At 47.0% G+C, this 15,500-nt stretch overlaps 2 protein-coding genes across 9 annotated transcripts in view; both read left to right on the forward strand.

Annotated features, from left to right (window-relative positions):
* The window catches only part of ARID1A (AT-rich interaction domain 1A), an 83,417-nt gene extending 77,016 nt beyond the window's left edge, over window positions 1-6,401 (forward strand). The window contains exons 19-20 of one of the 3 annotated variants that reach the window (XM_032300969.1): window positions 147-277; window positions 3,320-6,401. In XM_032300969.1, coding sequence (XP_032156860.1) covers window positions 147-277; window positions 3,320-5,050 — 1,862 coding nt within the window. In that variant the 3' untranslated portion in view covers window positions 5,051-6,401. The remainder of the gene's footprint in view (window positions 1-146; window positions 278-3,319) is intronic. The other 2 variants (XM_032300972.1, XM_032300970.1) reach the window with 2 other exon arrangements.
* A 5,443-nt stretch (window positions 6,402-11,844) lies between these two features.
* PIGV (phosphatidylinositol glycan anchor biosynthesis class V) overlaps window positions 11,845-15,500 on the forward strand; it is a 12,090-nt gene continuing 8,434 nt past the window's right edge. Inside the window, exon 1 of one of the 6 annotated variants that reach the window (XM_032300979.1) lies at window positions 11,845-12,813. The gene's annotated coding sequence lies outside the window, so the exon portion shown is untranslated. Of the gene's footprint in view, window positions 13,094-15,500 lie in introns of all 6 variants that reach the window. The other 5 variants (XM_032300984.1, XM_032300977.1, XM_032300983.1 and 2 more) reach the window with 5 other exon arrangements.

Here is a 15,500-nt window from a genome sequence, read left to right on the forward strand (position 1 = left end):
GAGGGGCTGGTGTGTGTCATCTCCCAGACAGTAACTGCCTTCCACTTTGTGTTAATCTTCAGAGTAGCCTGACTGACAGGGCAGCCCTGGGGGTGCCTTCAGTCAACCTGGGCTTGGTGGATGGATGACATGGAGGTTTATTTCAGGAACCCCGGAGGCATGGCGAGTAATGATGTCCCTCAAGTCTGGTCTCCTGGCTGAGAGCACATGGGCATTAGATACCATTAACATCTTGCTATATGATGACAACAGCATCATGACCTTCAACCTCAGTCAGGTGAGTACCAGTGCCTGGGGAAGATTGAGAGGGTTTGGGATCTTAGTGTAGGCAATGGGAATGCCTCATCCTTCGCCACCTTGATATTTCTCTCTTGTAGATATCTTCCATGCCAGTACTTTGCTTCCTTTGCTTCTGGGCACAGGCCCAGGATCTTGAGAATAATACTTTGTTTTAGGTATCATTATGTTGATGCTTTAACACAGGATTGACTTCAAAGGGAATTTGGGAGACACTTTGTGGTATTAGTAAGAAAGCAGATTCTATTGATGCCAGTGGGGACACCATATTTTCTAGAAGAATCTGGTGGGGTTTTTTTTTTTTTTTTAAATAGAGATGAGGTCTCACTATGTTGCGCAGGCTCATGAACTCCTGAGTTGAAGTGATCCTCCCAAAGTGCTAGAATTACAGGCCCGAGCCATCAGGCCCGGCCTGAATCTGTGGTCTTTTTATCAGTGAGCAGAGCATGTTTTTTCCATTTTTCCCTTTCTTCTCTGAACAGAAGGGATCTTTGTTGATCCCTGTTTATTTAGATGTAGAATAGCTGGGGGATTTGGTTGTTGAACAATGTCTTTCGAAGCTGATTCTTCAGACCCACCCTCCATAGGATGTGCACACCAGCATAGGTGCTGGGAAGAGTTTGTGCTGCATCATCCTACTCTTTCTTTTGATCGTCTTTAGTACCTACCAACCTGTATATCAAGGAGCTGACTTATTAATAGTTACCAATTATTGTGCTCTTAATTTTGTGCCATGTCCTTAATATTTTATTTCATGTCATCCTAGCAACAGCCCTCAGAGACAGGAGATGTGGCCATTTAGAGATGAGTAAATAGGCTCAGAGTCTTATCCTTATTGAGGTTCACATAGCTACCAGTAGAATCTATCTGATTCCTAAGCCTGATTTTATTTCCATTGTATAATATTGCTTACCATGAGAAAGGAAAGAAAAAGTTTTGTAAGAGCAATTTCCATATGCCAGGTATTTGATATCTCCCATTTACACCTCAGAGCAACCCTGTAAAGTTGAGGAATTTTTATCATTTTATACAGCTAGTTCCTGGAAAAGCCAGAATTTAAACCTAGATCAAATTCTGTTGTTGTTGTTGTTTTAAGAGACAGGGTCTCACTCTGGCATCTAGGCTGGAGTGTAGTAGTGCCCTCATGGATCACTGCAGCCTCAAACTCCTGGCTCAAGCAATCCTCTTGCCACAGCCTCCTGAGTAGCTCGGACTACAGGCAAATGCCATCATATCCTACAGTTCATTTATTTATTTAGAGACAGGGTCTCACTCCATTACTCAAGCTAGAGTGCAGTGGCGCAATCACAGCTTACTGCAGTCTCAACCCCCTAGGCTCGGGTGATCTGAGATCCTCCCACCTCAACTTCCCAAGTAGCTGGGACTACAGGTCCCAGCCATGCTTGGCTAATTTTTTTTCTTTTCTCTTTTCTTTTTTTTCCTTTTCTTTTTTAAAAAAAGAAAAAGAGATGGCGCTTCACCATGTTACCCAGGCTGGTCTCAAAACTCCTGGGCTCAAGCTATTCTCCCACTTCAACCCTCCAAAGTGTTGGGATTAATGGTTGGGCGCAGTGGCTCACAGCTGTAATCCCGGCACTTTGGGAGGCCAGTGCAGGAGGATCAGTTGAGGTCAGGAGTTCAAGACCAGCTTGGCCAACATGGCAAAACCCCATCTCTATAAAAATACAAAAACTAGGCTGGGCGTGGTGGCTCACCCACTAGGATTACAAAGTTCCAGTAATCCTAGAACTTTGGGAGGCCAAGGTGGGTGGATCATTTGAGGTCAGGAGTTCAAGACCAGCCTGGCCAATATGGTGAAACTCCATCTCTACTAAAAGTACAAAAGTTATCTGGGCCTGGGGGCATGCACCTGTACTCCCAGCAACTTGGGAGGCAAAGGCAGAATTGCTTGAACCCAGGAGTGAGCTGAGATCATGTCACTCCAGCCTGGGCAACAGAGCTGGGCTCTGTCTCAAATTATATGTATGTATGTATGTATGTATGTATATGTGTGTGTGTGTGTATACACACACACACACTGTCTCAAATTATATATATGTATGTATATATATATATATATATGCGCACAAAAATTAACCCAATGTGGTGGCAGGCGCCTGTAATCCCAGCTACTCTGGAGGCTGAGGCAGGAGAATCACTTGAACCCAGGAGGTAGAGGCTGCAGCCAGCTGAGATCACACCACTGTACTCCAACCTGGATGACGGAGTGAGACTTCGTCTCAAAAAAAAAAAAAAAAAAAAAAAAAAAAAGTTGGGATTACAGGTGTGAGCCACTGCTTCCAGCCCCTAGATCTAATTTGAAAGCCTTATTTTTTTCCATCTGCTTACTGTTCAGCCAAAGATTGTGACTGGAGGAGGAGTGTTTTCTTCTAGAGGTAAATAAATGGCCTATATATTGTCCAAGGTAGAATTTGGGTCTCTGTAGCACCAGCTTGGACCAGTGTTTGGAGAGCTGAAGCCTCATCCCACTCCTTATGCTGCAAGATCCATAGAGTTCCAGCCCCCTGGACTATTGGGGAGCTTAGAAAAGAGAGCCATGAACATCTGCCCACATTGCATTCTCTTCTGTTAGCTTGAGTTTGGTCATCCCACCATGCCTAAGCTTGGGCTCCACTTAACAGTGAGATGGAGAGAGTGTCCTAAAAGAAATAATGGCAATGACCACCAGGTTGGAAACTGGCCTGGTGTAGAAAAGCAGAAGATTGGTTGGGGCAAAAGAGGAGGCTAAGAGATGATTTGCCTGGTGGGTGAGGTGCAGAGCTGTTGGCTAGTGTTCCTGGAGATAGGCTTACGTGAAGGTAGGTTGGGCAGAAGGAAGAACTTTATGTTGGGCATAGAAGAGGTTAAGATGAACAATTTCCCCTGTGGAGAACCTTTGGGAAAAGAGCAACTCTGCCGCTCCCAAGTGGTATAGAAGACTTGGCAAGGTCTCTCAAGTCAAAGATTCTGTTCTTAGGCCACTTTTCTCCCTTAATTTATTTCCTGTTCTTTCTCTTTTTAGCTCCCAGGGTTGCTAGAGCTCCTTGTAGAATATTTTCGACGATGCCTGATTGAGATCTTTGGCATTTTAAAGGAGTATGAAGTGGGTGACCCAGGACAGAGAACGCTACTGGATCCTGGGAGATTCAGCAAGGTGTCTAGTCCAGCTCCCATGGAGGGTGGGGAAGAAGAAGAAGAACTTCTAGGTCCTAAACTAGAAGAGGAAGAAGAGGAAGTAGTTGAAAATGATGAGGAGATAGCCTTTTCATGCAAGGACAAGCCAGCTTCAGAGAATAGTGAGGAGAAGCTGGTCAGTAAGTTTGACAAGCTTCCAGTAAAGATCGTACAGAAGAATGACCCATTTGTGGTGGACTGCTCAAATAAGCTTGGGCGCGTGCAGGAGTTTGACAGTGGCCTGCTGCACTGGCGAATTGGTGGTGGGGACACCACTGAGCATATCCAGACCCACTTTGAGAGCAAGACAGAGCTGATGCCTTCCCGGCCTCATGCACCCTGCCCACCAGCCCCCCGGAAGCATGTGACAACAGCAGAGGGTACGCCAGGGACAACAGACCAGGAGGGACCCCCGCCTGATGGACCTCCAGAAAAACGGATCACAGCCACTATGGATGACATGTTGTCTACCCGGTCTAGCACCTTGACTGAGGATGGAGCTAAGAGTTCAGAGGCCATCAAGGAGAGCAGCAAATTTCCATTTGGCATTAGCCCAGCACAGAGCCACCGGAACATCAAGATCCTAGAGGACGAACCCCACAGTAAGGATGAGACCCCACTGTGTACCCTTCTGGACTGGCAGGATTCTCTTGCCAAGCGCTGCGTCTGTGTCTCCAATACCATTCGAAGCCTGTCATTTGTGCCAGGCAATGACTTTGAGATGTCCAAACACCCAGGGCTGCTGCTTATCCTGGGCAAGCTGATCTTGCTGCACCACAAGCACCCAGAACGGAAGCAGGCACCACTAACTTATGAGAAGGAGGAGGAACAGGACCAAGGGGTGAGCTGCAACAAAGTGGAGTGGTGGTGGGACTGCTTGGAGATGCTCCGGGAAAACACCTTGGTTACACTCGCCAACATCTCGGGGCAGTTGGACCTATCCCCATACCCCGAGAGCATTTGCCTGCCTGTCCTGGATGGACTCCTACACTGGGCAGTTTGCCCTTCAGCTGAAGCCCAGGACCCCTTCTCCACCCTGGGCCCAAATGCCGTCCTTTCCCCGCAGAGACTGGTCTTGGAAACCCTCAGCAAACTCAGCATCCAGGACAACAATGTGGACCTGATTCTGGCCACACCTCCCTTCAGCCGCCTGGAGAAGTTGTATAGCACTATGGTGCGCTTCCTCAGTGACCGAAAGAACCCAGTGTGCCGGGAGATGGCTGTGGTACTGCTGGCCAACCTGGCTCAGGGGGACAGCCTGGCAGCCCGTGCCATTGCAGTGCAGAAGGGCAGTATCGGCAACCTCCTGGGCTTCCTAGAGGACAGCCTTGCCGCCACACAGTTCCAGCAGAGCCAGGCCAGCCTCCTCCACATGCAGAACCCACCCTTTGAGCCAACTAGTGTGGACATGATGCGGCGGGCTGCCCGCGCGCTGCTTGCCCTGGCGAAGGTGGATGAGAACCACTCAGAGTTTACTCTGTACGAATCACGGCTGTTGGACATCTCGGTATCACCGTTGATGAACTCACTGGTTTCACAAGTCATTTGTGATGTACTGTTTTTGATTGGCCAGTCATGACAGCCGTGGGACACCTCCCCCCCCCCCCCCGTGTGTGTGTGCGTGTGTGGAGAACTTAGAAACTGACTGTTGCCCTTTATTTATGCAAAACCACCTCAGAATCCAGTTTACCCTGTGCTGTCCAGCTTCTCCCTTGGGAAAAAGTCTCTCCTGTTTCTCTTTCCTCCTTCCACCTCCCCCTCTCCACCACCTCACGCCTTTCTGTTCCTTGTCCTCACCTTACTCCCCTCAGTACCCCACCCCCACCCTCTTTGAAAAGACAAAGCTCTGCCTACATAGAAGACTTTTTTATTTTAACCAAAGTTACTGTTGTTTACAGTGAGTTTGGGGAAAAAAAATAAAAATGGCTTTCCCAGTCCTTGCATCAACGGGACGCCACATTTCATAACTGTTTTTAATGGTAAAAAAAAAAAAAAAAGGAAAAAAATACAAAAAAAAAACTGAAGGACAAAAAAGGTGACTGCTGAACTGTGTGTGGTTTATTGTTGTACATTCACAATCTTGCAGGAGCCAAGAAGTTCGCAGTTGTGAACAGACCCTGTTCACTGGAGAGGCCTGTGCAGTAGAGTGTAGACCCTTTCATGTACTGTACTGTACACCTGATACTGTAAACATACTGTAATAATAATGTCTCACATGGAAACAGAAAACGCTGGGTCAGCAGCAAGCTGTAGTTTTTAAAAATGTTTTTAGTTAAACGTTGAGGAGAAAAAAAAAAGGCTTTTCCCCCAAAGTATCATGTGTGAACCTACAACACCCTGACCTCTTTCTCTCCTCCTTGATTGTATGAATAACCCTGAGATCACCTCTTAGAACTGGTTTTAACCTTTAGCTGCAGCGGCTGCGCTGCCACGAGTGTATATATATGACGTTGTACATTGCACATACCCTTGGATCCCCACAGTTTGGTCCTCCTCCCAGCTACCCCTTTATAGTATGACGAGTTAACAAGTTGGTGACCTGCACAAAGCGAGACACAGCTATTTAATCTCTTGCCAGACGTCGCCCCTCTTGGCGCGATGCTGTACAGGTCTCTGTAAAAAGTCCTTGCTGTCTCAGCAGCCAATCAACTTATAGTTTATTTTTTTCTGGGTTTTTGTTTTGTTTTGTTTTCTTTCTAATCGAGGTGTGAAAAAGTTCTAGGTTCAGTTGAAGTTCTGATGAAGAAACACAATTGAGATTTTTTCAGTGATAAAATCTGCATATTTGTATTTCAACAATGTAGCTAAAACTTGATGTAAATTCCTCCTTTTTTTCCTTTTTTGGCTTAATGAATATCATTTATTCAGTATGAAATCTTTATACTATATGTTCCACGTGTTAAGAATAAATGTACATTAAATCTTGGTAAGACTTTTGTGAAGCTTTTTATTGTTTTCAAACTAAAGCTTGACCTTTTTTCGGGGTACGGGGTAGTCCTGTTTTTGCAAACCTCCCTTAGTGTGAGATCTCTACTAAATAGTGGCATCCTGGACCCTGTCATTTATTTACCATATTCCAAAATAAGACACACGGCAACCTCCAACTTAATCACTTACATTATCTTTGGACTGGCTCTTTTCCCTGACTCCAGACTAGAGCATTCAGCTGCCTTCTTGTCATCCCTGCTTGGAAGTTTACTTTGAACATGCCAAAGCTAAAATGTCCTGTCTTCCCCCACTTGAAACCTGCTCCCATAGTTGGTTTTTATTTTTTTTCCTTTTAGTAAATGGCAACTGCATTCTTCTGTCACTTGGCCAAATAAATTATTGACTTCTTTTCACTTTCACATTTAATCTGTTAGCACTCTTCATAAAATAACCCTTAATCCCACACCACTACTATAGTTCAAGACACTGTCATATCTTGAATTCTTGAAAAGTCTCCAAATTTGCCTCCCTGCTTCTGCTTTGCCTGGGTGAACCTATTCTCAACAGAGCAACCAAAAGGACCCCTACAAAAGGTAAGTCAGATAAAACACCTTCAGCGCTTCTCTTTCTGAGTAAGTAAAAATCCACTCATTGTGGCATACAAGGCCCTGAGTTATCTAGCTTACCTGTACCTTTCCTGCACCATTTGTCTTGCCCATTGCTCACCCCACTGTAAGGGATGTTTCAGCCTTGGAGTTTTTGTACTTCCTACTCTCTCACCAAATAACTGCATTGCTCAAGGCTTAACTCCTTCTGGTATTGGTTCAAATATATGAGTAAGGCTTTTCCTGGTCACCTTCCTTAGAATAGCAATCTTTTCTCCCCACCTACATTACCCTTGCCTGTCTTATTTTTCCTGTGGCACTTGTTACCATCTGGCCTATTGTATATGTTGTACTTACCTGTCACCTTCCACTGAAATGTAAACTCTGTGAGGGTGGTGGGAGGGGTGTTTTGTTCACTGCTGGATCCCTGTGCCAACACAGCCTGGCGCATAGCATCTATTTAGTAGTTGAATGATACTGTTGATGTCGGCTAGATGCAGTTGCTTTTACGAAGCTAATGTCACAATATGTAGTTTCTCTGTTCATCCCCTTCCTTAGGGAAACAAGCCCCAAGTTCAAGTTTCTCAGGAGAAATCAGAAGTGGTAAGAAAAAATGCTATTATTGTGGACACTTGTGAAACTTGAAACAAGAAACAACAGTTTTCTTATATTCTGGACACAGCATATCACAATCCTACAACAATCCTATGCCTGTGAAGTCAGTATCTGCCTCCCATTTTACAGTTGAAGAAAGGCTATGAAAAGTGAAAGGCTTTTTAAGTTCATACACCAAGCAAGTTCCACCTAACTCCCAAGGATCATGCTTTTTTTTTTTTATTTTTTGAGGGAGAGTCACGCTCTATCACCCAAGCTGGTGTTCGGTGGCATGATCTTGGCTGACTGCAACCTCTGCCTCCTGGGTTCAACTGATTTGCCTGACTCGGCCTCCCATGTAGCTGGGATTACAGGTGCACACCTCCATGCCCAGCTAACTTTTTGTATTTCTAGTAGAAACGGGGTTTATGCCATGCTGGCCAGGCTGGTCTCAAATGCCTGACCTTGTGATCTGCCTGCCTTGACCTTCCAAAGTGCTGGACAGGCATGAGCCACCTCACCCGGCGCTTTTCTTAATAAACCACACTACCTCCTTTCTGGATAAGAACGCAACCAGGAGTAATGGATCTAGGTGTGGAGTCAGCAAGCAAGATTCGTTTTTACTGTCTTTAGCATCAGGTAAAATTGTCCTAAGAATTTCAACCAAGTGTTCATCAGACTAACTGTGGCTATTAATATTCGGGTCAGGAACAGGATTGAATAATTAATATTGAGAGAGGAAAACCTTTGTCAACCAAGATGCCTTCCTAGGACTCCTCTAGAAAAAAAATGGGAAGCTTTTCCTATCTACAATTTTGGTAAGCAATATTTCTAATGGCTATTTTTGTTCTGGGCCTTGAGCTCCGTTTTCTAGTCTAGAAAGTGCATTTCTGGGCTGTGTGTGGAGCATTACCTAGGAGTTTGGTTTCCCGGGTTCCTTTCATCTGCTCTCCTGCAATGCAGGGTGAGCCTAGCCTGGTCTCCAGTTTCTGACTGGAGTTACCATGGCCAAGAGAACTGCTGGCCACTGAGCTGTGAGTAATTTGCTTTTGAGAAGTAAATAGAACCTAACCAGCAGAGAACCCAGAGGTGTGGCCAGTAGTTCTTTTCCCAGGCTCCTCCCTCCCCACCCCCCAAATGACCTTAACCTTCTTTCATAGCTGGAGAGCAGCCAAGTCCAGCCTAAACAATACTCTCAACCTCATTGGCTCTTTTGCCTTACAGCCACTGCCACCCCCAAGTGGCTAAGGCCTTCCCACTAGGCCTGTCAGTGGGGTCAAGGTTTTCTAACTACTGAAAGGCAAACACTGAAGGAAGGATGAAAAATACCTAGTGTCCATGGGCTTTAAATGATGAGTGTGTGGCTCCTGAAGTTGGAGGTAGGGCAGAGTCTTTGTCCTTGGGTGGATAGGCATCTTCAAGTGATCGGGCAGAGGCCAAAAAGATTACTTTTGGTAAATGTATGAGACATGACTAGTGTCACCCCAGGTGTCAGGATGTATGTAAATGTCACCTAGCATCCTTGGAAACTGCCAGTGAATGCCCTTTTATCCACAGCAAAAAGAAGTAGCATAAAGTTCCGGTAAGGCACAGCTGCCTGTCATCAGAAGCCAGTATGGTCACTTTTGCTTCACAATAACATGGTGTCAGAGCCAACACCACAGATTGGGATCAGCTATTCCAATACCATAGGACTGAGCCATGGAAAGTTTAGCATCTAGAAACTGAACTGCCAAGAGTAGGTACACTGGGCTAGTCCTCTGCCCACCCTGGGGCCAAGGCCATCTCCAGAAGCAGAGGCAGGAGCAAGGCAAGGCAGCTACAGAGAGAAATGAATTGTCAGTTGCTCCAGGGAAGTGAGTGTTCTGTGAGAACCACCTAACTTCCTTCTCTACACCTTCAGTGGGAAAATCACCCACTCTTTTTTGTTCAGTGAATTATAGGCCCATCTTTATTGAGCATTGTATGCCAAGCACTATAAATCCTATGTGAGGTAGATACCGTCTCCACCAGGCAAGGATTGTTTCTGTCTTGCTTAGTGTTGCATCCTCATCCCATTACATAGTAGGCATTCTTGTACTGTTGAACAAATCAAACAGATAAGATAGGAATTTGATGGTGGAAAGAGTAGGTCAGAGCTATTAAGACTTGGTGTGCCCATCTTAGCATAGCCCGTAAATACTTTTAGACATAGGGGAAAAAAGGAAGAGAGGGAAAGAGGTAAATTTGTGAAAGATTAAAATGGTGTGGCATGGGAGAACCAGCCTGGGAGGCTGAGACCTGAAATCAAGTCCCATCACTACCACTAGCAATGTGATTTCTTGCCAATCACTTCCCCTTTGTGATCCTTAGCTCCCTCATCCATAAAATATAGGTATAGAATTAAAGAAATTGATTTATTGACCAGATCTTTATTGAAGACACACAGTGTGCAAGGCACTGTTCTAACACTGGGAATACAATGGTGAACAAAGCCCCTGCTCCTTCATTACACTCAGAAGCTTACATTCCAGAAGAGGGAAACAGATATTGAAACAAGCAAAATTCATAGACAGGACAAGCATATGGTATTAAGTGCTATGAAGAAAATAGTGAATGGGCATGGTGGCTCACATCTGTAATCCCAGCACTCTGGGAGGCCAAGGTGGGCAGATCATTTGAGCCCAGGAGTTCCAGACTAGCCTGGTCAATATGGTGAGACCTCATCATTTGTGTGTGTGTGTTTTTTTTAAACAGAGTCTCACTTCTGTTGCCCAGGCTGGAGTGCAATGGTGTGATCTCAGCTCATTGCAACCTCCACTTCCTGGGTTCAAGCAATTCTCCCTGCCTCAGCCTCCTGAGTAGCTGGAATTTCAGGCGCCTGCCACCATGCCCAGCTAATTTTTGTATTTTTTAGTAGAGATGGGGTTTTGCCATGTTGGCCAGGCTGGTCTTGAACTCCCGACCTCAGATGATCCACCCACCTCTGCCTCCCAAAGTGCTGGGATTACAGGCGTGAGGCATGGTGCCCGGCCAAGACCTCATTTTTTTTTTAAACAGACTGATGAGATAGTACAGGGAAAGCCTCTCTGAGGAGGTGACATCACTCCTGAGACCCAAACACAATGGGCTAGCCAAAGGGTGGTCTAGTGGTAGAGTGCTTCAAGCAGGGAAAATAGCAAGAGCAGAGCTAGGCAAGTTCAAAGAACAGAAATGATGTAACCCTCTTAAATTCTAAGCTTCTAGAATAGTAATGCATGGCTTGCATTGTCCAGGTTAGGGATTTGTATGTGATACTGTTTCTTGTGAGGTGGCATATGTGTTTCTTAATGGAAGTGGCTGGGAAGTGTGGAGCCTTTCTGGAGCCCTGGGATATAGCTCTGTCTCACTTGCTTTCCACAGTTCTGGTAGCTCAGCTGGCTCCCTGGGTAGATGCAGGCTCCATCTTAGCTGCAGACTCTACAAGCACACGGAGAGGCTGCCTCCTTCACTACTCACAGCCTTGGAGCCCCAGAATCCCCTCCTATCCCATCTAGCCTTCTTCCAATCTGAAACCAGAGAGTCAGGGCTTTGAGAGCACAAGATTCAGCTTCCTTGTTTTCCTGTCAGAGCATAAGCCAGAAAATGAAACAGGAAACAGAGCGGAAGAGGAGGGGGTTGGGTAGCAGAGAAGGAAAGAAGAAATTGCAGGAAAGTACAGCTGAAAATCTGGATAAAGTTCTACCTCTACAGGGTGACAGCTTAGCTTTTAAAAAACATTCTGACTTGTCTCGAGACCCCTGGCATTTTTACAAATAGATTTTTGAGAGAATTTGGTGTGGACAGAGGGAACCCTGAGAATGCATGTCTTTTTCCCCTTGTGAATTTACAGAGCAAGGACAGTTCATTTCTCAGTTTTGTCTTTGCAAGAGAGTGCTGCTTGGAGCCTTATGGTGGACTTCTAGAGTTTCAAGTCACAGCCTTAGGCCCTAGTCACAAGTGTGCCCCCAGGCTTTGCCATGTCACTCACTGGCCTCTGGAGCTGAGAACAAGTGAGTGGCACTGCAATACCTGGGGGAAGGGCCATGAAATTCCATTTTTTCCCCCTTCTCCAACACACAACGACTAAGTGTGATTTGTACTTTCTCCACCTTGCACACCACAAATATCTGAAGGCGATTTACGTCTCAGGGACTGAAATGAGTTATAAAGGGTCAAGAGACTGATGTGGGCTGGTCTTCCCCTGGAGAGGTAGCAATCATCTCTTTGTTCCCACCCACATGAGTAGCTGTTGCAGAAGATAAACCCCTCCCAGAGCCAGGCTGTGGCCAGAGGCTAACACGGACCCTGGCTTCGTTTAGAGGGCAGATAACTGAAACCACAAGAAGGCTTTGGAATCCCGAGAAACAAGAAATCCACCAACGGAGAAGGATTTATCATCTGTTTCCTTTAAGGAGGGTGTAAAGTTGTTCTAACAGATTCCGTTACAAGGGTACCAACTGGCCGCTCCCCACCATAAACGGTTTTGTTGAGTTCGCCTCTTTTTTTTTCTTTTTCGGCCCCAAAAAGAGAGAAACTGCTTGAGTGAGGGAGGTGAAAGAAGTCTTGGAGGGTGTTCTCTGAGGTTTTCCTCACCATCCTCATTAGCCATCTGAGGAGGGGCAGAGGACTGAAGTAGGACAGAAGGTCTCTGGTAGCTAGAGGAGGGGAAAATCAGGGGATCCCCCACTTTCTTCACACCCAGGACGCAGGGTGCCGCTGCCGGCCACAGAAACCCCAAGAATGCTTTTCTTTGGCTATTCAGAGGACATCTATTGTGTGCCAGGCCCTGTGCTGAGCTGTTGTTGCCTGACAGCAGTAAGAGCGCGGCTCCGGCTTCTGTGAAGAGGCTGCGGGTCAGCCCCCAACTACTAGAGCCTCAGCCCACACCGAGAACTCATGTGAATGTCAGCGGGAAGGAACCGGGGCAAGACCACTGACTCAAACAGCAGCCTTGGCTCACTATTTGAAGGCGGGGTGGCGGGGGGCATTGAAGGAGAGCGAAGTGCGAGAGAACTCTTCAGGTGTCACCAAGGTGGGAAGATGCTATGCGGCGAGGCGCCGAGCGATGTCCCCCGCCCCACTCGCCCGGAGTCAACATGGCCGGCCCGGAGGGAGGCGGGGCTGCTCCAAGTCCGGGCAGGAGCGGGGCGGGGACGCCGTCGGCGGAGCCAGCGCGCAGGCGCGGGCCGCGTGGGTCCCGGATGGAGGAGCTGAGGTTCGGTCCCCGCTGGAAAGGTCGGGACGGGCAGGCGCTGAGGACCCGGTGCTAGCTTGGGAGCCCTGGAGTTCTGGCGGGAGGGAAGCTGTCAAATGGAGGCCTGCAGAAATGAGATAGAGGCCCAGAGAAGCGGGGAGCCCCGCCCCTCCGCCATCGCGGCCTCGGGCGCCGCCTCTTCCTTTCCAGCCTCCCGCCCTCGCCTGCTTCCGGCCCTGTAGTCTGGTGGGGCTCCGCAGGCTCCCTCGGGAGTGGTGCGTGGGCCGTGGGCCCATCTTGGGTGAGAGTCAATGATTAGTCCCCAGAAGGGACTGTGTCCAAAAGGAGCCGACCAGAAACGGGCTGCGGACACGGCTGGGCTGACAGAAGGCGGCCCACGAGGCCTTTGGCTCTAAGGACCCTGGGTTAGAGCGACTTCTCTAGCCCACGCAGTGGGTGTTGGTCTTACTCAGAGAGTCCAGAGTTGCAGTTCAGCAGGATGTCCCAAATTCTCAGATAGGGCCCAGCTACCCTAAGCATAGCCAGCAAGGGCAGGCTCTGGTATGGAAGTACTGGGCTAGGCGTTTGGGTGACCTGGGTCATAATCCTGGCTCTGAAAGGGCGCATACCCATTGGCGAGGGATGCAGGCTGTTACCGTCAGGTTTAAGAAGCAAAAAACATGACAGCCTCTTTAAGTATCCCTGCGTGCGTCACTTAACCCCAGTGAGCCTCAGTTAAAATGAGCCTCCATAAAATGGTGATGGTAATTATACTGGCCTCATAGTGTCTGATGAGATCTCTGGGGCTTATTTGTCTCACGGGAAAATGTTTAAAGAGTGAAACTAGTTGATCTGTAAGTGTCCTCCCAGTTAAGAGTCTGTGATTTGGCAAAGGGGTTGTTGGGAAGTGAGGTTAGCAATTAGCTGAGAGGGAGAATTGACTGGCTTTGTTTTTACTTGGTTTACCTGTAAGCAGAGTGTGGGCTACACATCTGTAGTCTGTGAGGCTAGAGTCTGACTCCGAGAGAGGAAAGGAAGAATGCAAACATGGTCAAGTGGCATAGGTGGGTTAAGTGCTTTTCTGTTCCCAAGTTATCTTCTGCGTGCCAGTGTGAAGCCAAGGAAGGGAAAACAAAAAGTGAATTCACCCGTAGGACAGGGAAGGAGTAGCCGTGTGAGGTTGGGTGTGCCTATTTACGTGATTTCTCTCGATTCAGCGAGTCATATGTTGGAAACGTTGGGTAGATTCAAGAACGACCGCTGCTCTCTGGGGCTTTCAGAAACTTGTCTTTGAACTGAATTTTCGTGAGCCAACCGGTGTGGAATTGGGGGCCCCTCCCTTCCTCCAGGCCTCCTGGCGGTGGAGTAAGCAGCAGGCGCCCCCTTGTGCCGAGGAAAGAGTACTGTTGCCATTGGCCAACTTGGCTCCCTTTCTGGGAAAATTTTATTTTCCTGTGGCTTCTGTGACTTTGACGTCTTGCTCTTGACATGAGATTTGATGGGAAGAATACATGGGTCAGTGATTTCATATCTAGAGTCAGTGAACTGCTGATGCTGTATCTGGTCCCTACCACTTCGATTCATTCAGAACACAACTTTAAGATGCCTGTTTGTGTTCTAGGCCCTGGGATATAGTTGTGATAAAAAGCCCCTGCCCTTAGCAACTTAAGCAATAGCAATAAAGGAAATAGGGCAGAATGTAGCGATAGCATAGCACACTGGCTAGTGAGGATCAGAGAATTTCAGAAACAAGTGATAACTACAAGTTTGGTTGGTATTTGCCAGATAAGAAAGAGTCTTCCAGCCCTCAAATTTTTCAGTTCAAATTTTTTTTTCTTTTAGGCATAGTTTTTCACTCCAAATTGATGAGCTGCCTCTGATGCTTTTGCGTCCCTTTTGAATTTCTCAGGCTGGTGTTTGAAAGTTCTTAAGGAGCCATTATGACTTCTTTTAGCCTAAGGAATTGTAAAAGATGCTTTAAAGTGCGTTCCTTGCCTCTGAGTGGCTTTGCAGTTGTTTATACATTGCTACCATCCCAACAAAGAGATGGAAAATAACAGTTTTCCTCATCCCTGGTAGTCTACTCTGTTTCAGCAGTGTGAGCTGGCTGAGGTCCTGCTGAGTGGTGGTTTTCTTTTCCTTTCCCACTTAACAGACCAGCTGAACACACATCAGAGAGCTAAGCTACAGTGTGTAGTCATTATGGTCTTCCAGTATGGTTTTATGCCCCACTTTGGGGACTCTGGTTTGGGACCTCGTTTATTATTCTGGGCAAGAGGAAAAGGGCACACACCAAATAATAACAACCACAACATAGATTTGAGTAGAACTTCACACTTTGGTCTGTTTCACCATCATGACAATTTTGTGAGATAGACAAAAAAAGAAGTTTGCTCCCATTTTTTATATAAAGAACTGAGGCTCAGAAAGACTAATAAGAACTTGTAAGCAACGGAGTCTGGACTTGAACCCAGATCTTTTGCTCCTGCAGAGGTGCATTCAAGAGGCTTTAAAAGATTTTCTGTGGGGCCGGGCGCGGTGGCTCAAGCCTGTAATCCCAGCACTTTGGGAGGCTGAGGCGGGTGGATCACGAGGTCAAGAGATCGAGACCATCCTGGTCAACACGGTGAAACCCCGTCTCTACTAAAAATACAAAAAATTAGCTGGGATTACAGGCACGCGCCACCATACCCAGCTAATTTTTTGTA

This window comes from Sapajus apella, unplaced genomic scaffold, assembly GCF_009761245.1.
Source record: "Sapajus apella isolate SASKATOON/1434 unplaced genomic scaffold, GSC_monkey_1.0 scaffold43, whole genome shotgun sequence".
NCBI lineage: Eukaryota > Metazoa > Chordata > Mammalia > Primates > Cebidae > Sapajus > Sapajus apella.